This window comes from Ictalurus furcatus, chromosome 3, assembly GCF_023375685.1.
Source record: "Ictalurus furcatus strain D&B chromosome 3, Billie_1.0, whole genome shotgun sequence".
Taxonomy (NCBI): domain Eukaryota; kingdom Metazoa; phylum Chordata; class Actinopteri; order Siluriformes; family Ictaluridae; genus Ictalurus; species Ictalurus furcatus.
Genome location: NC_071257.1, coordinates 18,243,654 through 18,270,861, shown reverse-complemented (window position 1 = coordinate 18,270,861; position 27,208 = coordinate 18,243,654). Strand labels below are relative to the sequence as shown.

The 27,208-nt window shown below is 38.4% G+C and overlaps 1 protein-coding gene across 1 annotated transcript in view; it reads right to left on the bottom strand.

Annotated features, from left to right (window-relative positions):
- pcdh15a (protocadherin-related 15a) overlaps window positions 1–27,208 on the bottom strand; it is a 213,709-nt gene that overhangs the window by 42,999 nt on the left and 143,502 nt on the right. Inside the window, exons 23-24 of the mRNA XM_053621203.1 lie at window positions 18,671–18,811; window positions 18,416–18,528 (exon numbers count right to left, since the gene is read on the bottom strand). Coding sequence (XP_053477178.1) covers window positions 18,416–18,528; window positions 18,671–18,811 — 254 coding nt within the window. The remainder of the gene's footprint in view (window positions 1–18,415; window positions 18,529–18,670; window positions 18,812–27,208) is intronic.

Sequence of the window (27,208 nt, the reverse complement as noted above, 5' to 3'; positions counted from 1 at the left end):
TGTGCTGAAACCACAGAGTTGATTAAATACAGAGGGTAAAGGTTCAAACTTCAGCTAAAATTCTGCCTTAGAGATGAACGGAGCACATGCTATCCAAGTGTATAGATAAATTATTTACCATTAAAAATACTTGAAGGTGTTTGGAAGAGTAAAAGGTAACACAGAGAAATTGCTCTTATGTACATTTGCATATTTCTCATCAAAAGCTATCAGGACTACAATATCATTTACAAAGGGATAATAAAGTTTTATTTTTTATATTAATTTATATTAGTATCAGCATTTTAATCAGTACAAATGAAAAAAAGTAGAGGTGCTACCTTGCAGGGAATTTTAATTCAGACATTACTCAGAGGATTTTTTTTTTCTCCCCATGCTCTAAATGTTTTCATCTCACAAATGAAGCTAATTAAAAAGATACCAGGGCAGAATAATCTATGAGAGAATACTGAAAGGCAGTTATTGAACCAATTGCTCTTGCTGATAGTATGTTCAGAAAAAAAATCTGTCTAAACTAAAAGAGATAATATAATGTGTCTTTATGTTTTTATTTGCATCTGTACATTTCTTAAATTACTTAAATATAGGAAACACATAAAACAATTGACTTTGCTTGGAAAGTATAAAGAAAACTTAAAGTTAATTATGCTGCACTTATTGTTTTTTCTTGTGGAACTGTATGATGATGTTGAGTGTTATTAAAGGCAGCAACAAATAAAATGTATTATTATTATTAGAAGTTGTAGTATTAGTATTGTTATTATTAAGATGGTCATAATTATCTTGTAGCAAAGTAAAAAAAATCTGGAAGTTGAATGAGAAGAGTGGAGGAAATAAAATACACACAGACACACACACACGCAAGATACAACAGCAGAGCAACAAAAATGTCAACAATACAGTGGTTTAGGGCAAAGAAGCAAAAAGAATTGACAAGAACTGGCATGAAAATAACAAACCCTACTGCAGCATTTGTTTGTGTGTGTGTGTGTGTGTCTGAGTGACTAATATAAAGTCTTGCCTGTAAAGTAGTCCGCAAATACAGTGGGGAAAATAAGTATTGAACGTGTCAATATTTTTTCAGTAAATATATTTCCAATGAGGTTTTTCACATGAAATTTTCACCAGACATCAGTATTAACTCAAGAAATCCGGAAATATAAAGAATTCACAACATTAAAGTCCATAAATAAAGTTACATGTAATAAATTGGAATGGCACAGGAAAAAAGTACTGAACATGCTAAGAAAAAGCAACTCTCCAAGGCAAGGTAATGCAAGGAACCAACTGAAATCCGTAAGTAGTTAGAAAGTAATTATACCTCCAATCTGTGTAAATTAATATCAGCTGGGTTAGTAAATTGATGGTCTATAAAAAGGCTTTTCGTTACCAAGGTGTCACACAAGAAACATCTCATGATGTTTGCAACCTTATTGTTGCGACACATATTGATGGAATCAGATACAGACATATTTCACAACTTCTGAATCCTCCAGTAAGCACCACTGGGGCCATTATCTGCAAGCGGAAGCAGCATCACTTCGTCATCAACCGACCACGCACAGGAGCTCCTCACAAAATTTCTAACCAGGGAGTCAGAAGAATAGTCAGAAGAGTAGCCCAAGAACCAAGGACCACTCGGAAAGAGCTTCAGAACCACTTGGAGGCAGCAGCTACCATCGTCACAGAGAAAACAATAGGCAATGCACTCCACTGCTCACACTCACCCCACAAGACTCCATTACTAAAGAAAAGGCATGTCGAAGCTCATTTAAAGTTTGCTACAACTCATTTGCTAAAACTTTTTGACTGTCATACTACACTCCATGTTTGGAGAAGAAATGGCAATGCACATCACCCTTAAAACACTATACCAACAGTGAAGTTTGGAGGTGGAAGCATCATTTTGTGGGTCTGTTTTTCATCGCATGGTACTGACAGACTTCATATAATTGAAGGAACAATTAATGGATCCCTTTACCGGGAGATTATTGAGAAGAATCTGCTGCCATCCACCAGGATGATGAAGATGAGACGTGGGTGGACCTTCCAGCAGGGCAACGATCCAAAACATACAGCAAAGGAAACTCTCAATTGGTTTCAGAGAAAAAAATCAAGGTGTTAGAATGGCCCAGTCAATCACCTGACTTGAATCCAATTGAACAAGATTTAAAGACGATATGTTTAGAAGAACGGGCCAAAATCACACCTGAATACTGCGGCCGATTAAATTCTTCATACAGGAAGCGTCTTGAAGTTGTCATTACAAACAAAGGCTTCTCCACTAAGTATTAAATAAAGTTCAGTTGGCGTGTTCAATACTTTTTTCCTGTATCATTCCACTTTATTACACATAACTTCATTTATTGACTTTAATGTTTGGATTTCTTTATGTGTGTGAATTTCTTGAGTTAATAACAAAGTCTGGTGAAAATCTCATGTGAATAACCTCATTGGAAATATATTTACTGAAAAAAATGTTGCCGCGTTCAATACTTATTTCCCAAACTGTATACAAACTGTATATCCAACACTGTACCAGAAAAAAGTCCATGTATGAAAGAAGGAGCAGAGGATGTGTGCTATTCTTATCCATATTAAATGATATGACATATTCAACATATAGAAAATTCCACTTGGCATGAAATAGAGGTGCCACTGTATGCTGTGTGTTATATGAAGGAAATGGTCATTTGAACTAGTGATTTCTAAAATAGTATTTTTTCAATGCAGTACCAATGTAAATGTCAACATATGATGTATTAACACATAGTTGCTTTTTTTTGTATGCTTTTTTGTTTTTTAAAGAACATCATACCCATGGGAAGAATCTGAGAAACTACTGATTTCTAAAGACTGATCCTCTAACATAGTGAAGTAGCTCATTTAAATCAAGTTATTCTCCTTACTAAATAATGTACTATATGTTGCTGTGTGGATGTTATTTAATGTTTCTAAATGTAAAATTGTAAGATGTGCTAAAAAAAAACCATGCCATTGGATTGTATGTGTATCATAACTTTTCACATCTCTAGTTTGAAGAAAAGGACACAACATGACAGACAGCTACAAGATACAGGCTGTAGCACACATCCAAAACAAACACCTGCATCATTCTACTTTTAGAGAGGAAAAAAGCCAGCGCCATAATCACTGTAGATCTTCACTAATCCTTTCTGCTTGAGTCTAATCTAAACTAAAATTCCCACCTTAAATCTGTTGACTTTATACTTTTTCCTGTAATGCTTACAGCACAAAGACACATAACAACTCAACTGCATTTAAATATGAGCACGTCTGCCTGTGCAAAGAAAATTATTTGGTATATTATTAAATTAGTTGTTAATTCATTATAGTTATATATATATATATATATATATATATATATATATATATATATATATATATATATATATATATATATATATATATATATATATATATGAAAGGATTTTATGCCTCTGTTTAACTTCTCTTTTGTCTCCTGAAAGCAAAGAAGTACATATTAAGGAAGAACGAAAGTCTTAAAACAAAAGATGTCATTCAGAATAACAGCTGCCATTACAATTAAACATTAAACATAAAAACAAAATGTCACAGTAAAAGTTGCATATCTTGGTCAGTTGACTATCACTTTAAGAAGAAAAAAATAAACGTTTCCCCCTTTTACCCATACACACACATTTCACAGTTCAGTCAAGATTGCTCAGAAAACAGACTTTAACTTTTGCAGCATCTTACTTTAGATTTTCAAATTTTAGCTGCATTTCCCACAGTCCTCCCTGGATTTGATACTAACAGTGTGAACGTTTTCAGTCATCCAGGTTATGTTAAATGTCTCATAGTATTAAGTCTTGGCAACTGGCCACTCATCCATGGTGATGCTACTGAATTCCTCTATAAACAGTGTGTGGGATTCACACCAGTGACATCATGAAATGGAATTAAACTGCAGGGTAAACAAGCCAGGGCTATTTTGCTCTGAATCAGTTACTCCAGTTTCACAAAGATGACTTCCTTTACTCCTCTTTCACACCAGCTGTTTTCCAGACCCTGGTGTCATATTAGTCATGTCAACTATGGCTAATCATTTCATGACTGAAACATAAGTTTACTCACCAAGAGTGGTGAGTGGCTCATCAATAGGAGAGCAGTGGTGGCTCATCAGTAGGGGCAGGTGAGGCAGAGCCCCATTATATACAATATATCAGCCATTCCGTAAAGGTTATTCTTCATAACTTCCTATTGAGAGATATAAACCAATGTTTCTTTGATTTGGTCACTTTTTTAGATGCTGCATAATTGTAGGACAGCTTGCTCACAGCCACATTTGGTTTCCATAGAGTTATTATTGCACCTTGTGGTCAAAAATGGGAACTGCATAAAGCACTGATAAAGATCCATAGGGCAGGATTTTATAGGATTAAATTTGTGCCAAAAGTATCAAAAGTAACTTTCAAGAATCAAACAAAATATACAATGGGAAAGAATAAAAACACTGAAAAACTGAAAAAAAAAAAAAAAAAATTGAAAACAGTGAACTTGGTGGCAAACATTTAACATGGTCTTCAAGTAAACAGCATTCTTTGTTTAACAGTTTAACAGTTTAACAGTTTCCTTTTCACTAATCATGGTTTATGAATGCGCTGCCAGAGTTTTTGTTTACGCTCTGCAAGTTTATGTTCGCCATTCTGGCACAAACCTCTCGTCTGGGCGGGGCTTATCCGCAGTTTACTCTCATTGGCTATTGAGATTTCAATCCACAGCTCCCTGACCTGGAAGTAGATATGCTCCTGACCGCTCATCTAAAAAAAGTAGTCGTATGAGACTACCCAAACCTCAAATATCAATTACAAACTAAAACACTAAGTAAGTAAGCAATTTCCACTACAAAGTACAAACACTACAACTATGCAGAGAACCGCATCCAGAGCTCTCTCCTAAATTCACGACACTGAAGTCTCTACTTCCAGGTCAGGAAGCTGCCGGTCCAAATTTCATTAGCCAATGAGAGTAAATTGCTGTTAAGCCCTACCCACATGAGATGTTTGTGCCAGAATGGCAAACGTAAACTTGAGGAGTGTAAACGAAAACTTTGAAAGCGTAATCAAAAACATTGGCAGCACCATTATTAGCAAAAACTGTTAACAAAGAATGATGTTTATTTGAAGACCATATGAAATTTTCGCTGCCGAGTTCACTGTTTTCAGTTTCAGTGTGTTTTTCTTCTTTCTCACAGCATATTTTTGTTCATTTCTTGAAAAGTTATGTTCAGTACTATTGGCACAAATTTAATTTCATAGATTTTCTCTGTCCCATGCACACTCTGTGAACATTTTCAATGAGTGAGGAGGAGTGGACAGGGTTGTCAGACTAAGCTAGTTTAAACATACTCCACAGCTACCAAGATATTGTTTTATAGCAAATAAATCTGAATTAAATCATAAAGTATAAGTGCATAAATTGTGCCTACCTTTTCCAATGCCCAACTTTTTTTTTTAGCAGCAGGGGTGTGGTCCAGAGGAGGTTAAACTAACAAATGATTTTCACTTGTGCCTTATTAGCACCATGTGTGCTTCTTATGTGTGTTTCTTTGTGCTTCCAGTGACTGCTGTGAGCCAGAGGGAGACAATGTGAGAGAGAGAGTGGAATAGCTTGCTGGAGATTGCAACATACATACACACACTCAGACCCACACATGGAGCGTGATCTTTACCGTGGACAAGGCAAAAGCCGTGAGCTAGTGACAGCCCCTTTTGGGTTGCATTTCTGTTACTTTGGGTTTTTTGTTGAGCTTTTGAAAGTGTACTGAAAAGCACTGCTGAAAATAAAAGCAAGCCCAGTGCTCTTCTGAAATTCCACCTGTACTGCTTCCCGATTCTTCCTCCACATACATACACACAGAGTTCTACAGACTAGTTTCACCTATTTTGTGTGGTTTTTGACATGGTAGTTGGGATGGAGTTCTGCTGAAACCTGGCAACCCTGGTTAATGATATTAGCTCTTCTGCGTGCACCTCACTGGCGACATGAAACACATCTGCTGTATCAGTTGAACAATAGTACATCTAAAACCACTCTATAAAAGACTGGTTGCTGTATGTTGGATGACTGTGTTGTCAATGTTCAGCTGACTATTATAGGGTTACTCTTAAAAGTCACTAGACAGTAGCCTATAACATAAGTCAACCTGGCTGAAAAAAACAATAGAAACCCTCATAGAATTTGTAATGACTTTAATGGTTACAATGGGAATTGCATTGGTTGGAATGGAAACTATAATAATCCTTGGGGGATCCATTGGTAGTTTGTTGCCTTCTATTGGTGGCATGTCTAGTGGATCCCATTAAGGACCAGTAATGGTAATGATAATAGTTTTAATGGTTTGTAATGGCATCTGTAGTGGAAACCACTCCACTTACTTTTGTTTGAGGCAATGTTTATATTAATGCCATCCTGCCATAACAAAATCTATGGTCACAAACTGCTGCTGATTACAGTTATTTTAAAAATGGAGGTACTCAGGCATGAAAAATAGTACATGGGCTGTCTGTCTAATTGTGTCTGTCTGCTTATCCATCTACTGGTCTGTTACTATGTTACTCTGATAGGATTATCAAAGCAGGCGATATGATTAGCGCAATTGTTTTAGTATTCCTATAATACACAGCAAAAAAACAGATATCATTGAGATCTGGAGAACAACTTGACCTTTCCTCCATCAGACAACACCTACTTTACTGTCGGACAGCTTATGTGCATCTGTTTCTCCCTGTATGTGGTGTTATTACAGTAGATCTACAGAAGCACATAATTACAGAGAGTAGTTTCATGAGCTCGGTGGAGAAAGATTTCATCTCCTCCACATCTCATGCCGCCTTTCCGCTCTCTAGCTTTCTCTGTTTCATTCAGTAGCAATCTTTTGAATGCTTACTCATCTCAAAAGCCTTAATAATACTGAATCTGAATTAAACTCATGCCCAAGCCCTAGGACATGAGAGCAAAACACAATCATCTCCACTGCAGCTGCATGCCAAATCCCTAAATCCTTCCCTGCTCTAAAACCCAGTAAACGTGTAAATAATTTATTAGACGTCATATAGAATACATTGCAGTCGACTCATCATAGGATATTATAACTAAATATTCATTTTACAACCTCCGCTAACACATTCACCAGCATTTCCAGGCTTGACGTGAGACATGAAAGGCAGGTGTGTGGAAACATAAGACCACTACATCTGCAATGTCCAAAAAACATTGTTTGTTTCTTTTTCTTCTGTTCTCCTAATCTCTCTTTATTACTTTTGTAGAGTTGTTTGTTGTGCACCATTGAAGATAAGTCTAATCAGATTTTAACCCAAACGGTTTTGAAATGTAAAAATAAAAAATGCAATAAAACTCCTAAGAAAACCAGTTGTGAACCACTTCTGTGTTAGAAGAAAAAGTCTGCACAGTGTATCAGTATGATTTCCCTGTCGGATTTGGACTTTACTCGGCTCACAGTGAAGAGCTCACAGTGCTACACATGTGGATGCCTCTGTGGAGTTTATCAAGCTGTGCGCATAGTCTTGGCAACCTTGACAACAGTACACACACACACACACACACACAGCTAACAATTTGCCAGTTGGACAGCACACAGTCAGCAAGCACTGGCTCACACACCAAATCAGTCACATGACTCTTTCCTGTCCTCTTACTATGAAGTGCATAAATATACAGTCATCTATAACCTCACAGAAAATGTACTCAGGTTTTTTCCCCTGGGCTTTTTAAGCTAAAAATCCATACACTTTGGTCTACACTAAAAGCTATTTACTTTCTCATTATCTGCACTGAACACAACACACCCAAGTTGTGACAACACACTGCACAGGCGCTGGTTGCTGACAGATCCAACCCTCAAGGCTGATGACAAGTGGGGGAGAAGGTGTTACAAGTAAACACACACTCAGCTGGCACTGGTGTAGCGCTGAAAACAGAGATAACTGTATTCAGGTTACTCCAAGTGTGTTGGAAGCACAAGCTAAAAAAATCCTGTATGTGTGGTTCCTATAGTAATAATAATAATAATAATAATAATAATAATAATAATAATAATAATAATATGAAGAAGAAGAAGAAGAGGAAGAAGAAGATGATGAAGAAGAAGAAGAAGAAAAAGAAGGAGAAGAAAAATTATTGAATTCATCTTGGCTTCACATTACACAATGCAAATTAACCAGCATCACTAAACTTAATACTTATATGGATAATAACATATGCCTTGTATTTGTGGTGAAAGATATACCAGTTCTCCTAGAAGCATCAAATAAGTCATAAGGAACGCATCTATTCCTGTATCTGTATGGCCATTAGCACAAGAAGTAAGAGCTAAATGCAAATGCAATTGTAAAAAGGAGATGGATATGAATAAATACATTTTCAAAAATCAATGATAGTTGATAGTCCAACAAAAGCAGCTCCTCTCATTCCTTTCCATGTGCACACAGTGCAGTGGCATTTTTTTGGCTAGCACTTTATTCTAAGGTAGGCCTTTATAACACATTTATAAACATTGCATAAATATTTTATGAAGGTACCCTAAAGAATTTCTGAATGGCTTATGTCAAAACTCATGAGGTGACATTACATGTTGTATTGATTCTATACTGAAGTCTGAGTAATAGAAATGTACATAAATATTGTGAATAATCATTAAACTGGGTTACAGAAACTGGACAGGACATTTGCCCTTGATTTGTGCTAACAGGGAGTCTTGGGAGGATGTAATGTAAACACAATTTTGAATCAGCAAGGGGTTGAATATCCCCCTGCGGCAGATTTCAAATGTCACACCTCCTGTTGCAGCATTTCACCTACATCAGCACAAATGAATTTCTGGCCACATGGCAAAAGCAGAAAATGAGGTAAAAATCCGTTTACACCCAACCAGATGAGTAATACTCTGACATCATACCACCACAAGTTATAGTTTCGTCTACATTAAATAAATCTAATCATTTTCAGACATCTATCTAGAACTGTAATATATGTATATAAACTACAGACATATATATATAGATTTACTCGTTTACTACATTTCTAGGTGTTCCTAGGATTTATGTTAGTGTTGCCCTATTTAATTTAGATCACAGATTGATCTGGCTACTTAACCATTTCTGCATGAATCTAATTTGTGTTTAGGTCATCATATTGTTGAAAGCTCTAGATGGCCAATGCTATTTTTAACTGCTCATATATTTTATATATCAACTACTTCATTTGTATTGCTCAACACCAATTCGTCTGTTTTCTGTTCTTCCGTTTTCCCCAAAGTGAATGATGAAAAATTTTGCATGTGTGCAATTATATGTTTATACCTCAGGGAAACAGGGCATGGTGAGTGAATTCCTGGGAACTGAGAGCAAATAGAAATTTGAAAAAGTTTCATTTATGACCATTTGTTTGCATTCATTTAAAATATTTCTAGAGGTATGATTTATATTTTGACATATGAGGCACATACAAAATATATCACAGGGCATTTAACATTCACACAATTTAACTCAGAGTGCATAGCCAACAGCAGGAGAGTATTAAAGTTGTAGTTAAGTAGTTTTCTTTACTCTGTTACAATTTCCCCTCGCGCAAAGCGCTGGAGCATGCAGCGCACTCTGAAACCTGAAGCGTGAGCTTGAAGCGTGAGCACGCTTCCAGGTTTTTCAGTTTACTTTTGACACGTGTGTTTTGTTATGGTTTATGTCCTGTCTCTGCCCCTGTATTGTCATTGGTTGTTTCACTTATGCGTCATCATTAGTCTCAGCTGTTTTGTGTTCACCCTTGATTATGTTTGATATTTAAACAGCTGTGTGAGTGTAGTCACCATGCCAAGCCTTTGTTCTTCATGTTTCGTTTCATGGTTTTTCTTTTCAACCCCGTCGCGGGGTTGTGTGGTCTCAGGAAATTTGAATATTTGGAAAGGGGATTGCATTAAACGGCAACTATCCTCAACAAATGAGAACATAAAAGTGTTTCTTTTGTTTTCTCAAAAAATGAAGGAAAGAGGCTATAAAAGAACAGCACTACAGTGCTGGGTAAAATGTAAATGAGGCAGTGGTGGCTTAGCAGTTAAATCTCTGGGTTACTGATCGGAAGGTCGGGGGTTCAAGCCCCAGCACTGCCAAGCTACCACTGTTGGGCCCTTGAGCAAGGCCCTTAACCCTCTCTGATCCAGGGGTGCTGGGGTCCAGAGGGACCCCAGGGGGACCATGCGCTCTGACCGCAACTTGCTAACATGCTGGGGTATGCAAAGAAAAGAATTTCACTCTGCTGTAATGTATGTGTGATCAATAAAGACTCATTATCATGATCATTAACAAGTACGAGAGAAGTACATGAAGTACCCATGCCAAAATGCGTTGAAGTGGAGAGTCCGCTGAAATAAACCATTCCTTTCATTTCTATGATGACTTGGATGAGATTTTGGGTGCAAGCTGGAGTCTGAGTTCTTATGAAGTTGTGGTGTGAACAAGAAAGGGTCGGAGATCACCTCATTGCTGAAGAAGACCAAAAAAAGAACCAGGTTCTCTTTTGAGTCCACTATATTGTGAACACCAAAAGGACTGAGCTCACTTTTAGCTGGCTCCCTTTCTGGTTCACTTTAAGTGAACTGGGTTCTTTTAAAACGAACTATATGTGAAAACACCCTAGCCTGAGTGCTGGTTAGTTTATTATGCTAATGGAAACATGTTCAGTGGCCTGAACAAAGAGAACAGCTGTATTTACATGACTGTTTAAGGATTCCAATTTCACCAGTGTGCTCTCGTGCCTAAAAGTGTTGATATCATCATCATTCATATGTAGCATGCTGTATAGGGCATTAGTGAGACGTCTGCCCTTTAATTTACTATCAGTATGGAAGCTGTGGTTATGTGCGAAAGTTATTATCTTGAATGGAGGAGCAGTAGAAGCAGTATGTGGGAGGAAGAAAAGCATGATCCCCAGTAAGAAATGTTCCTATTAAAGTCTGATCTTGTTTGTACACTTTACAAGTGTGGTGTGTGCTTGATTAGGGCAAGTCCAGAAATTATAGTCAAGGTCAATAGGAGAGATGTACAGTAACTAAATATGATTACATCTGTTATCTGTACAAATACAGATATGAAGAGGAGGTGCACTACTGAACTTAGTATTATTATTATTATTATTAGAATGTTTGCACGAAAGGTTCCCAGAGCATCTGATCAAGACCAGAGGTCCCACGAACAACAACAACAACAACAACAACAACAACAAAAAGTCACACCATACCTTATGTTCATTAGGGGGTGATAAATATGACGGCAAAGATATTAAAAAAAAAAAAAAAAACTAAATTACTTAGAAAATATTTAAGGCAAGTACAAACAAAAATAATAACAATGCAAGTGTGATTAATATGCAATCACACATCTCTCTAGTGTGAAGAGAATTCACAGACCATGCTGTCGGCACTGGCATTTCTACCTCAGTGTTTTCCAGTGTTTCTGGGGACATACAGTCATGTGAAAAAAATAAGTACACCTCATGAAAATTGTTGTTTTATATGGACAAGCAAACATTTGATCCTCTTTGAAACAGTGCCTATTAATAAAGTTGATACACTCTATCAAATGACACATAAAATTGACATTTTGTAGTCATTTGCACGATTTAAATTAACAAAAAACAGATCAGTCACATGGAAAAGGTAAGTACACCCCTACATTTATCACACCTTCAAAACCATAAGAACCTGCTTAGGGAGTGAATATGGAACATGTTTTATTTATACCCCTCTCGTATCTAGTGTCTGGTGTTCCCTTTGTTGTTGAGGTGTGTGGTGTCATCTTGCCAAAATCTAAAGAGTTCTGTAAGACTTTCAGAAAAAGTGGATGCCTATGAGTCTGGCAAGGGATTTAAAAAGATCTCCAAATTATTTGAAATACATCATTCCACTGTAAGGAAAATTATCTACAAATGGCGCAGATTTCAAATGACTGTGAATTTGTCCAGGACTGGCCGTCCTATCAAACTCAACCCAAGAGCAGGCACACAGGATCTGCTAGTAAGTCTTGTATCTGTTGGTGTCAAAGTGTATGCTTCTATAGTCAGAAAGAGATTGCACAAAGTTGACCTGCATGGGAGGCTTGCCAGGAAAAAGCCTTTGTTGTCTAAAAAGAACCTCAGAGCAAGACTACAGTTTGCCAATGAACATACAGGCAAAGACCAGGCCTTTTGGAATAATGTGCTCTGGGCAGTTGAATCAAATATAGAGTTGTTTGGTCACAGTAACAGTAAACATGTTTGGCGCAGACCAAAGACAGCTTTTCAGGCGAAGCACCTAATACCAACTGTGAAGCACAGTGGTGGAAATGTTATGGTTTGGGGTTGCTTCGCTGCCTCAGGGACTGGACAGCTTGCATTCATTTATTCAACTATGAATTCTGCATCATATCAAAGAGTGCTTGAAGATAATGTGAGGCCATCTGTTCGAAAGTCGAACTGAAAGTGGACCTTTCACAGGATAATGATCATAAGCACACTAGTAAATCCACCAAGGAATGCACCAAATCCATAATCAGAGATACAGCAAACAGGCAAGTTCAAAACCAAGAAGTACGATGAAAACAGGATTAAACAAGATTTTATCTGAACACTTTAAACAGCACACAAGTACATGTGTGCTATTATTATAGTATCTTCCTACTACATAGGCCAGGAAGCCGTTTACCCTGTAAATGTTACCTGAAAGGAGTCAGATGCACATTAGGACACTTTACTCCATTAACTACTAAACCAATAGGTGTAATATTTTAATTTAGCAAGAATTAAACAAATGCATGCCCGGGTCCTCCTGTGCCACCATTTGTTCATTTAATTTTGCTGCAGTGAACTGTTTGGGGAAAAGCTTAAATAAAGATTAAATAATCTTCTTGTATGCAAAGGTACAATCATGATAATGATTAAAATATGTGATATAAAATTAACTAATACATGTCTGGGTGTATAAAAGAAAAATAAAATAAAAAAAGCTGTCTGCAACTTGACCTACAAGGCTTAAACATTTAACGAAATCAAAGGGAAAAGCTATCCTGTACTAAGTTATTTTATCCATTTGCTTAATTCTTGCTAATTTTCTGACCAACGATTTGTTGTTAAGAGCATTAAAAATGTAATACTTTGATATTTGGGGCTTGGCCCATTTTTTTCTTAAGCTGTGCTTAAGAAGAAAATCTTGTTATGATAACATTAAATCTTGAAGGTAATTATATGAGTCAAGGACTCTTTGTGGATATAAGATGGCAGGACACGTTATTAATCACAGATGAGAACTATTACCAGGGCAGGCACCAGAGGCCATAGAGTAAATCAAAATCACTGATATCCCATGACCTCTGTTCACCTTATCACAATCCATACTGCAAGCTCACCATTCATATTCTCTAAAACGCTGACCCATCACTGAGCCCATTCAAGCCCCTGCAAGCCAAATATCAAAACGTGCTGAAGGGAAAAATAAGTCTCAGGAGCTGCAGATTCAGCCCTGCAGACCGCTGTAGAAACACTAGAATGCTTCCGTATACCCAACAGCATCTGCTCTCAAGCTCTCAGCATTTTTAGTTGCATATTCATGCAGAATTCTCATTAAGCACACTGGTATTTAGAGTGTGCCTTTGAAAACAAACAGTCAATTATTCTTAAGAAAAACAAAAATAGACTTTGCAATGGCAGGACATGAACAAATTCTAGGTTCCTTGTATTTTTCTTTTTTTTTTCAGTTCAGTGTTAAAAATGCATGACATTCCAGGTATGCAATTTCTGAGCAATATCTACACACCAAAGCCATATGAAGCGTTACAGGATTTTAAATTAATTCTGCCTCATTAGCATGCACATAAGCCAAGAATTCATTCTGCCTAGAACTTTATTTTTGCATTACTGAACTTGTTTAAATATGGTTCAGTGAATTATAACATTATAAAACACTGAATAATAACAAGGTGGAGAAGCATTGCCACAGGTAAGCACAAATGAAATGTGCATTCAGTCTTTTACACTCAACTACTCATTTTCTCAGATGATTTTGCACTGTTTTTGCAGACTAATGTGGCGGTGGGGTGGGTTAAAGTGTGGGTTAAAGTGTTTACAGTTTTTCTGTTTCATAGCTGTAGGATTCTTATTTAATAATAATAATAAAAAAGTGTTTAGGCATTAGTCCTGATATTTGGAGGACTAAGCAGATACAGATACAGACTGCATTAGTCCACAGCACAAGTTAGAACAGGGAGGCTTAATAGAAGAGGCAAAGGTCAAAACCAGGAAGTACAGTGATAACTCAACAATACTTTGCAATGAAACAAGAAATAGCAGACATAGACATACTATTCAAGGAATAACACAGAACAGCTGAACACAATTCCAAACACACAAAAACCAAACACACACAAAAAAACAATAACACATGCTGCTTGTTGCCATAGTAACCATGACATAAAGGGGAAATCTATGCCATCCAATTTCCTCATGTTACAGTACTGTTTGAGTCACATCCTCAATTTCCCATTAGCAAAGCAAGCAGTTCAGATATTATTAATGTCTGAATAATGCATGCAGTGCTATGAAAAAGTATTTTTTCACAAAGTATTGTTTTTGTGTATATCTCATCTTAATTTGATTCAGAATTAAAACAAAATCAAAGATAAAACAAAGGCAACCTGAGTAAACACAAAATACAATTTTTAAATGATAATGTTATTTATTGAAGCAAAAAAGTTATCCAATACCAACTGGGCCTGTGTGAAAATGTATTTGCCCCCATAGTTACTAATTCCCCAAATCTATAAAACTGCATTCAACTGCAACCAGCAAGTTGAATGCAGTTTAAACAGAACTTTTTCAACAGCATGAAGTTGGTTAAAAGGTCTTACCCAGTAAAACACTACGCCAAAATTGAAAGAAATTCCAGAAATGATGAGGTGATTGAAATACATCAGTCTGGGAAGGGTTACAAAGCTATTTCAAAGGCTCTGGGACTCCAAAGAATCACAGTGAGAGCCATTATCTCCAAATGAAAAAACTCTGCACAGTAGTGAACTTTCCCAGAAGTGGCCGACCTTCCAAAATTCCTTCGAGAGCACAGCAACGACTCATCCAGCAAGTGACAAAAGAGCAAAGGATAACATAAAAGGACCTGCAGGCCTCTCTTGCATCAATAAAGGTCACTGTTCATGATTCCACTATCAGAAAGACACTGGGCAAAAATGGCATCCATGGAAGAGTGGCAAGGCGAAAACCACTGCTAACCCAGAATAACATCAATGCTCATCTGAATTTTGCCAAAACACACCTTGATGATCCTCAAACCTTGTGGGAGAATATTCTGTGGATTGATAAGTCGAAAGTGGAACTGTTTGGAAGACGGGGGTCCTGTTATACCTGGCGTAAACCAAACACCGAATTCCACAAAAAGAACATCATACCTATGGTCAAGCATGGTGGTGGAAGTGTGATGGTGTGGGGATGCTTTGCTGCTTCAGGGTCTGAGCAACTTGCAATAATTGAGATAAACATGAATTCTGCTCATTACCAGAAAATCCTAAAGAAGTATGTTCGGTCTTCAGTCCGGAAGTTGACAGTCAAGCGTAACTGGATTATGCAGCAAGACAATGATCCAAAGCATAGGATTAAGTCTTAGTCCTAGACGTAAATGTAAGACTGATCTCCAGTTATCGGAAGCATTTGGTTGCAGTTATTGCCGACAAAGAAGATTTAAGTTTAAGTGGGCAATTAGTTTTTCACATGGGTGAATGGTGTTGGATAATGAAAAAAATTTTAAAAAAATAGTGTATTATGTGTTTTCTCAGGTTGTCTTTGTTTTATGCTGTATTTCGTTTAAAGATCTAAAACTATTTAGTATGAGATCTACACAAAAACAGAAGAAATCAAAACTGTATGTACAGTGCATCTGGAAAGTATTCACAGTGCTTCACTTTTTCCACATTTTGTTATGTTACAGCCTTATTCCAAAATGGATTAAATTCATTATTTCTCTCAAAATTCTACAAACAATACCCCATAATGACAACATGAAAGAAGTTTGTTTGAAATCTTTGCAAATTTATTACAAATAAAAAACAAAAAAAGCATATTTACATAAGTATTCACAGCCTTTGCTCAATACTTTTTGAAGCACCTCTGGCACCAATTACAGACTCAAGACTTTTTGAGAATGATGCTACAAGCTTGGCACACCTATTTTTGGGCAGTTTCTCCCATTCTTCTATGCAGGACTTCTCAAGCTCCATCAGGTGGGATGGGGAGCGTCAGTGCACAGCCATTTTCAGATCTCTCCAGAGATGTTCAATCGGTTTCAAGTCTGGGCTCTGGCTGGGCCACTCAAAGACATTCACAGAGTTGTCCTGTAGCCACTCCTTTGTTATCTTGGCTGTGTGCTTAGGGTCATTGTCCTGTTGGAAGATGAACCTTCGCCCCAGTCTGAGGTCCAGAGCGTCCTGGAGCAGGTTTTCATCAAGGATGTCTCTGTACATTGCTGCATTCATTTTTCCCTCGATCCTGACTAGTCTCCCAGTTCCTGCCGCTGAAAAACATCCCCACAGCATGATGCTGCCACCACCATGCTTCACTGTAGGGATGGTATTGCCAGGTGATGAGTGGTGCCTGGTTTCCTCCAGACATGACGCTTACCATTCAGGCCAAAGAGTTCAATCTTTGCTCAATCTTTGGTCTGAGAGTCCTTCAGGTGCCTTTTGCAAACTCCAGGTGGGCTGTCATGTACCTTTTACTGAAGAGTGGCTTCCATCTGGCCACTCTACCATACAGGCCTGATTGGTGGAGTTCTGCAGAGATGGTTGTTCTTCTGGAAGGTTCTCCTCTCTCCACAGAGACACGCTGGAGCTCTGTCAGAGTGACCATCGGGTTTTGGTCACCTCCCTGACTAAGGCCCTTCTCCCCCGATCGCTCAGTTTGGCCGGGCAGCCAGCTCTAGGAAGAGTCCTGCCGGTTCCAGACTTCTTCCATTTACGGATTGTTACGTTATCCAATGTATTTCTGTTTGCTCTATGTGCCTTTTGTGTGTCTATGTCGGTGGTGGGCTGGGTTTTCTTTTGTCTCCTCCCCTTATCTAGGCCCAGCCTACTGCATGCGTCATGTTCCGACTAGCTACTGGACAATCACGTCTTGTCCACGCCTGCTTCGGCCTTGTGCGACAGGATTGGTTGCCTGCACGCTTCCGGAAGTGTACTTAAGCCTCGTGAGTCTCCATCCCAGGGCAGATCATTGCCATTGTGTTTTGTGTAGAGAGAAGAGCTTTTCGCTTGTGTATAACTATTTCGCCTGTGTATGACCTTACGACTGTTTTGACTGTGTTTATGATCTGCCCCGTTACTATTCATGTGATACCCTTGTGTATATATATGTACATATTACTTTTGTTAATTAACCCCCTAATAGTCACGTCTGTAAATAGTGCACGGTTAAGAGTGGTTTGGAGGAAGTCGGCGCCATTTGTGTTGATTCTTCTTTTCTCCTGTTTTTGGGTTAGCTAGGGAGTGAGGGAAGACAGTGTATTTTTGTTTTCTTTTCTTGTAGGTTAGTTAGTTTTCTTTGGTAAAGTTAGAGGGAATTTTTGTTTATTATTTTGGCCTGGCCGGCTTATGAAGATTTAAACCACTGTGTATATAAAAGGTGCTCCGTTTGGAGAATAAACTAAACAAACACAATCTTGGTCTTGCCAACCCTTTTCCTTTTTTTTCTTTTTTTATGTTGCGGCCCGATCTAGACCGGGTTCGTAACAGAATGATGGAGGCCACTGTGCTCATTGGGACCTTCAATGCTGCAGAAATGTTTCTGTACCCTTCCCCAGATCTGTGCCTCAATACAATCCTGTCTCAGAGGTCTCCAGACAATTCCTTGGACTTCATGGCTTGGTTTGTGCTCTGACATGCATTGTTAACTGTGGGACCTTATATAGACAGGTGTGTGCCTTTCCAAATCATGTCTAATGAACTGAATTTACCACAGGTGGACTTCAATCAAGTTATAGAAACATCTCAAGGATGATCAGTGGAAACAGGATGCACCTGAGCAAAGGCTGTGAATACTTATGTAAATGTGCTTTTTTTGTTTTTTTATTTTTAATAAATTTGCAAAGATTTCAAACAAACTTCTTTCATGTTGTCATTATGGGGTATTATTTGTAGAATTTTGAGGAAAATAATTCATTTAATCCATTTTGGAATAAGGCTGTAACATAACAAAATGTGGGAAAAGAGAAGCGCTGTGAATACATTCCGGATGCACTGTATGCAGAAGTGTGCCAAGCCAATTGATCAGAAAACCAAAATAAACCGAGCTGTGGGACTACAGGGAAAATGCATTCAGATAAACTGACCAGTACTCCTCCTCTGTAAAGATAGGTATTCTGGAGGGCTGCAGGACGGTGATCTCCACTAGCGTTGTATTCATCTTCACTGGCTCACCCTCGTCAAAAGCGATCACTATCAGCTACGCACACACATGACGATGGAAGCAAGTAAGAATGGGTTAAAAAAAACATACATGAAAAACAACTGCTCAGATAAATTGTAATAAAAGCAACTTCTCCTCCATGTGTGTAACTGGAGTCAGTCATTAGTCTTAAACTCACTCTAAAAGTAGTGCTGGGCTCCTCATTCAGGTTCACTTTAGTGATGACTCTGCCTGAGGTATCCTCTACATCAAAAATGCTGCCGCTGTAGGGAGACTGCTCCTGGTCCACTCTGTACCGCACCCTGCTGGCTGGTGTCCCCTACAACCAAAAGCATCAGTTTACCATTAATACATATCTAACAGAATGACAGATTATGCATTATTCATTCACTGGCTAGCAAGAAATGACAAAATATGTTTCATAGTGTGTGTGTGTGTGCGTCCATCTGTGTCTGTGCATGATAGCTAAACTAATCTAAAAAATGTTATTTAAATGTCAAGTATAGTAAGAAAGAAATGTGTGTGTCATTTTTGTCTGACAAGTTAATACAGAGATGATTTAAAGGGAGATTTCTGAATGGGTTGTGATTGCAGTGTCAAAGACAATGGCAATAACAACACAGTCCTTGAACAATTCTGCCCATACAATCCAACCTCGAGAAGAAGACTGCACAAGAATCATAATGAGATAGAGTGATTTCCTTCTGATGGATATGAATGAAGCTGTAATAGGAACTACGGTCACAAAACCCAGACTGGTCTAACCTAAAACAGACTTGGATCTTTTCGTGGCTTGTAGAAGTTTACAATAGTGAGAGTGTGTTGGTCTGAACCGGAGCACTCAGAAATCTGTAGTACGTTGCCTACCATTTTCTTGTGTGTACACAATTAAATATGCTGATTAAATTATTGTCTTGCAGAAGGCAAATGAGTGGAACAGGTGCAACACACACTTCTGCAGATGAAAAGCAAACATGTAAAGCTTATTCTGTCATTTTGCCAATTCCCTCTTACTAGCTAGCGCTGCCTTATCACATAACTGCTGCTAACCAGTGAGGGTAATCACAAGCACAAGCACATACTTCCACTGAGACATACGGTATAAAGCCAGGCAACACATCTTTTAGAACCATTTCTCATGCTACTTCACAGGGCACTTGAAATCACTAACTGGTCTCTTCCACATTCATGAGCTCACATAGGCCCATGACTGGTTAGTCACTGTGATTGACAGGACAGAGAGATTATGCCATTTCTTTCAAGTTTTCTGCAAGATGTTTTTGGAAGAACTCTCCAGGGCCAGCACTTTGTAAAAGTCAGCACCAAAGTTTTCTGATATGGGAAAATCTTCAGGATAGAGGGGTGTGAGGTTTCCTGGTAACGAGATAAGCTGCATTTGTGTCATGTTAACTTCAAGAGGGAGAAAAAAAAACTGTTTATAACTGTTTTAATGTAAGTGATAACAGGACATAGCTTGTTTTGTGAGCATTCCAGACCATCAAAAGTAACTGTAAAAGGATTTCTATTTTAAAAGTATGGTGTGTCATTCTTTAATAAATAAAAATGATAAACTTTGGCGTGGTAACAGACCCTGTCATTGACTATTTTCCTATAATGGCACAGTCTGCCGTGTTTTGTTCCTTACTTAAATTACTACAACCCCCCACACCAGATGTATTTGATCAACAAGACCCATTCTACTGTTTCCAATATACAGTGAAGACGTGTTTTGTGTTTAAGATCAAAAGATTATGACACGATAGATCAGAATTTCAGCTTTCATTTCCTCATATTTACATCTAGATGTAAAACAGGGCACCTTTAGTGGCAGACCACCCCATTTTTAGGTGAGCAAAACAACACTTAATATTTGGTTGTATATCCCCTGTTTGCAATAACTACATCAAGCCCGTGACCCAGTGACATCACTGAACTTTTGGTTTCTTCTTTTGTGTTGCTTTTCCAGGCTTTTACTGCAGCTTCTACTAGTTGATGTTTGTTTTGGGGGGGTTCCCCCTTCAGTCTTCTCTTCAGGAAGTGAAATGCTGCTCAACTGGGTTAAGGTCTGGTGATTGACTTGGCCAGTCTAAAACCTTCCATTTTTTCCTCTGATGAAGTCCTTGTTGAGTTGGCAGTGTGATTTGGATCGTCTTGCTGCATGATGACGTTCCTCCCAATTAGATCTTATGCATTTTTCTGTAAATTGGAAGGCATATTGTGTCTGTAAACTTCTGAATTCATTCTGCTGCTACCATCATGAGTTACATCATCAATAAAGATTAGTGAGCCTGTTCCAGAAGCAGCCATGACACTACCTCCACCATGCTTGGCTTGTATGATTTGGATCATGAAAAGATCCTTTCATCCTCCACACTTTGGCCTTTCCACCACTTTGGTAGAGGTTAATCTTGGTTCCAGAACTTTTGTGGTTCATATCTGTATTTCTTTGTGAATTCCAATCTGGCTTTCTGATTCTTACTGCTGATGATGTGATGGTATCTTGTGGTATAGCCTCTATTTCTGCTCTCAAAGTCTTTTTCAAGCAGTGGATTGTGATACCTTCACCCCTGCCCTATGGAGGTTGTTGGTGATGTCATTAACTGCTGTTTTTAGGTTTTTCTTCACCACTCTCACAATGTTTCTATCATCAACTGCTGTTGTTTTCCTTGGACAACCTGTTCCATGTCTGGTTGTTAGTACACCAGTGATTTATTTCTTTTACAGGATATTCCAAATTATTGTATTGGCAATGCCCAATATTTGTGCAATGGCTCTTATCGATTTGCCCTCTTTTCTAAGCTTCAAAATGGCTTGCTTTTTCCCCCCATAGCTCTCAGGTTAAAATAGGCCTTGCTGTTCCACTACTTTGAGAGGGAACTGTAATTTGCAACTCAAAAATAAAAATGCAAAAACATGGACATCAGTTCAAATGCTTCTCTACAAAATCAAAACAGTGAATTAACAATTCAACATCAGCTACGTGAGTGTGTCGGATTAAAGATGTTACTCTTATTTTAGTAGTTAGGGTTGACACTCTCAAACTTCAGCTCGCTGTATTTTGTGTGATTTTTATAGATGTTCAGAGTGCAGTGTCTGCTCCAGGGCTTGTTTTTGGTAACGATTAACAGCTTGTTCTATCTCTAAGTTCATCTCTGGTACTTATCTCTTGTCTGAATTTAACAGCTACTCCATAAATGTTTCATGTTTTATGCTATGGTAAACACAAACAGTCATTAGGAGTGCAGGAGTGGTGGAGAAACACTGCACTTCACACCTCAAACAGCAAAGTGGAAGCTGGAAAAACGTTAAGTGTCTCCGTTTAATGCCAAGAACTGTTTCTCTCTGTGGCTTTTTTCCTTTTTTTTTATTCTATGCAGCATTTAGCATAAAAACGATGATTTATGAATAATGCAAAAAAGTTACTGGAGCTTAGAGGCAAAGAAAGTCAAAACTAAACATATATTTGGAGAGGAGCAGCATGGAAAAGAGAGTGTGTGTACTGTAGCTGCCAAGGATGGGAGGCTCAAATTTGACCTCACTTGACTACTAGATCACGGCTGTGCCCCTAACAGCTTCCTTTGGGGTGAGTAATGGATGACCAAATGACTGGTCATTACTGTGCTGTTAGATGGTAGTGAAATCCTGTAACCTTCCCTGGCGTCTGTACAGTTTGGGGCAGACAAAACCACTGATAATGAGATCTCTCACATCAATGGTGGCTAACTCGCAGTTTCATCTGCACTTGAGGAAACAGCAGGTGTTGGAATGGGAGCATCACTCAGTTTAATAATTGCAATTAAGGAGACCTTCACCACACACACACACACACACACACACACACACACACACGCACGCACACAAACACACATACACACACGCACACACACATACACGCACACAAATACACGCACGCACACACACATGCACACAAACACGCACGCACACACAAACACAAACACACACACACACACGTACACAAACACACGCACACAAATGCAAACACACATGCACGCATGCAGACACACACGCGTGCACATACACAAACACACACACGCACAAACACGCACACAAACACACGCACGCGCACACACACAAACATACACACACACAAACACACACAACCACGCACGCGCACACAAACGCATGTGTACACATAAACACACACGCACACAAATGCACGTGTACACATAAACACACATGCACACAAACACACACATGCACACAAACGCACGTGTACACACAAACACACACACACACGCACACAGACAAACACACACACACACACAAACATACAAACACACACAAACACATTCACACACAAGCACACACACACAAACACACAAACATAGAAACACACACACACAAACACACACTCATACACACACAAACACACACACTCACACACAAACATACAAACACACAGACACACTCAAACTCACAAACAAACATACAAACAAACATACAAACACACACACACACACACACACACACACACACATACACGTCATGCAAATGGCCAACAAAATTGAGGATTTGGGAAAGAGTTGTGTATTTTGTATCTTGTATTTTTGATCCATTTCCACATTATGAGTCCAGTTCTCAGGCAACGCCAACAACGTTTAACATCGTATAACGCTCCATTGCACATTTATTACTAAAGAAAGCAATCCAAGGTCATCAACAGAGCAGCGATTTCACCAAATTAAATACAGCCATTTTTCCAAATCAAAGCAGGAGACAGAGTAGTCCCAGTGTGTAATCACAGGCATTACACTCCACTCGCTACATCCAACAGCTTTTTGCCAAGATTCAGATGGCACAGAACACATTCTAGTCCCAAGATTCTGCTTGCAGCTTTTCTGGTATTCAGGGACTCTGTGATTTATTACTGGATCTTGCACTATTCTGGGTGGTATAATGGCGAAAAAAAGGGCTATTCATAATTTAGTTCATAATAGAAATTATTCATAATTGGTTTACAACAAAAAAAAGAAACGATCACAGTACTTAGTGGAGCATATGGGTTTCAAAGGCAACACAAAGGGCTGAGCTTTTATTAGTGTGACTTTCAATACTGTTCTCCTATAACCTACTGCAATTAGCTCATCATCTCTCCCGGCCGCAAAGGTCACTTATTCAAGTTCAGCACTACAAAGAATAAAAGAAAATAGATCCTTGGCGTAAATATAGATACATACTTTACAACTGGTCACCAATTAAGTCACCATTATATTCTGGACTAAAATAAATAAATAAATAATTAAATAAATCCTGACTCCATATCTAAGGAGTCTGAATCTGGGAATTAATGGACCATTTTCACACTTCCGGTTTATGAATGTGGAAGAGCAAGTAGCAGGGATGTGACCTGGCCTGGGTATTTGGGGCTGTAGCCCGTAAGACTTTTTTTCTTAGTCCCGAATAATTCTCCACTTGGAGTGGTTTGTCACTACATAATTGAACGTCAGTAAAAGAAAACAACATTGTTGTAATTTTGTATCTTCAGTGAAGAGTGTTGTATTTTATTTCCAGTGAATGGAGGCAAGGCCAATCAGACAGGGTTTACAGGAAAATACGTGGAAGTACTCGTGTCTTATTGGCTGACAGCTCTCAATTCAAATTTACTCATAATGTTGAGATGGTGTGTTTGAAAGTGTCCGTTCTCGACGAAAATCCAGTCAGGAAGCAACACAGACAAGGTCAAGTTATTTTCAAAGAGTGAAACAAAACAAAATATATTTTGGAGCTGGAACTGCACCTGCGTGATAAGGGTCGCTCAACAGTGCCAATTGATGTACGTAATGGTGTTCCGAGATAGCTAACTCTAAACATATTGATGTCTGGGTCATCCTGACCCTAAGAAAACTGTATAAATAGAAGAGCTTCAGCTCTGGTTTTTTAGATCGCATTTTGGGACGTCTCAAACTGTGGGGATCTCGTGTGGTGGAACGGAATGAATAAACCTGGACCCTTGCTTCTTCTCACTCACGGCTGGTGTCTTATTTTTCTTGCTCCAATTGAATATGTGAGTATCTGTTTCCATGTTAAGTGTCTTCAGGTAATAGGCAAAATTTGGACCAGCATTAGACATGCTATGGAGAGTTGTTTTGCCAGGCTTGCCTGCAAATGCTAACCAAGCTGTCAGGACATCACAGTCAGTGAACTCAGTTTCCCAGAACACACCACAGCCTAGTAACAAGTCCGCTACGGACTACACATCCCAAGACACACACACCTTAGCACGTTCACAGTCACCTGACTTCTAAACCATGCACGCCTGTCACTAATCATTACACACACACTATCACTGCTAAGTAATTTCTCAGTTTATGTATTCAGCTGACTTTGCCAAGCCTTGAATCTCTGTGTTCGCTGTTCTGATTTGTTGACTTTCTTGACTTTTATGTTTTGCCTGAGCCCCGGTTAGTCTGTTTGTGCCTTGCCTGACCTAGTCTGTGTTTTGACCCTGATCTTGCCGTACAGTACGTTTTTTATTCCTCTCCCTGCTATTTTATTCAAATATATACTCAACTGCAATTGTCTCAGCCTCCTACCTTATGACACAGCCATAAGGAGCCATAGGAGCTGTCTCAGCCAGAGCAGCTGCAATCAGTGTGGCTCATGGGGTATATCTGCTTAATAGCAGATGGGTCTGCCCAATAGAATTAGGATTTGAGCAGTAAGGAAATAAAAAATGAGAAAGAATATTGGTTGGTGCACCATGCAATTCTAACATCGCACCCCTACACTTCTGTTTTTATAGGTCTTAGTGGAATTCGAGATATTTCCGACTCCTTCATAATTTGAACACTGAGACCAGTAGATGTCTAAACATATCATCAGGATCTATAATTTCATTCCAACATTTTGTAGGACATGAGAAGGATGACATGCGCTGAAAAGCACTCGCTCACATCTATCATGAGATCACACAGGCTGACCCGGACATGGGATCTGCGCACCGATTAGCTAAGCTTGAGAGCTAACATACTAGGCATGATGAGGGTGCACACTTTTTCCCCCCAGGGGTTTCAAAACAGCGTATCAGATATTTCATCATTAGGCAGGTGTGGCTTATTTTGAGAATCTGTATAGGTCAACGATCATGCGCAGTTTGGGAAGAAAAAAGTTGTCTGTCCATGTTCACAGGGGGTTTTACATTCATTCTGCTAGAACTCTCCATGATCACAGGGGTTTCATGTTTGAAAAATGCTATTGGGATATGAAATGCTTGTTTCATTTAAATAAGTTCAAGGTCTTACTGACTTTACATCAATTCTATCATGTGTCCTATCATGCAAGACTAAAAATCTGCAGTGAAACCTTAGGTCTTTTTAACCCCAGTATTGTTTCCACTGCTGTTGCCCCATTATAAAAAACAAACTCATAATTATATATACTTTCATACTCAACTTTATTTACACAGAAAGAGCAAAGCTGACACTTTGAAGAACCAGTTGGTTCTGGATTTTTTTTTAAACATCGAAAAAAAATTGTTACCGGTATGACTGTTCTTTCCTTCATCATACATCGCTGAAACTAGAAATGCGCATGCGAAACAATTAAAGTATTCTACGCATGTTCAGTGACCTGTAATATTTTTTGGAAGGGGGCGTCTTTGCCACACCTCCAGATACGCCCATTCTACATCACGGTACTGAAACCCCTGAGATTTAGTGAACGCCGTGTGACGAGTGATGTCAGCATGGTCACTCGTGTGGGCAGGTTGGCTGTGCCAGCAGTGTGTTCATCTCACCTCCCTCTCACAGCCCTCATAACACCACATTAGGGACCTGCTTAACTAATCAGATTAAAGAATTAGACTGATGTAGATGTAAATTATTTGTCCACTAATGGGTCGTGCTAATACTTTATAGTCATTAAGTGGTGCTTTATGAGTCTGTGTTGTGAAATTACATAACACTGTACAAAAGCACATAGTGATGGAAAGGTCCGAAACCAAACATGTCTGTATGCTTTTAGTTGTTTAGGAGATTCATTCATACTCAGAGAAAAAAAGTGTTAAATCATGTTTCACAGATGTGATCAGTAGTTAATAATGTAGGGAATTATATCACTGGACACGGAAGTGTGATAAAAAACTGGTTTGTTCAGTTTGAGACTCAGTATTGATATGAAACAGATATGACATGTCAGTGTTTTGCTTTAAATCAGTTGACTTTTTTCTGCAGTCAGCTTTCTGGTGCTTGCAGGGACACTAAGGTTAACTTACCAAAAACAATCAATATAATCAATAAGTTCAATATAGTTTGTGCTAACTTACAATAAGTATTAAAAACTCAGGGCTGAACACAGATGGTGTGCTAACTGCAATGTGTTTAACGTGGGAAGAACAATTTTTAAAAACAGACTGTCATCAGTAATGTGAACCAACAGCTTTAGTAAAAAAGCAAAAAAAAAAAAAAAAATAATAAAAAAAAAATAAAATGGGGTATGTTAATAAAAATAAAAAAAACATAACAACAACATTAAGAACATCTTGTTGCAGAAGTATGAAATATATTAAGGATTTTGACATTTAATTCAGTTTTTTGCTGCTGTGGTATCGAGCTATCTATAGCCTACAAAGCTTGTATATTATGAGAGGAATTATAATGTTACAGTAGCTAATGTTTTAGAGCTTGTTGTTTGCTGTAGATAATATTTTCCCAAAGTCCTTTGCACTAATTTGCTGCCAGTAACCAAAATCAATATG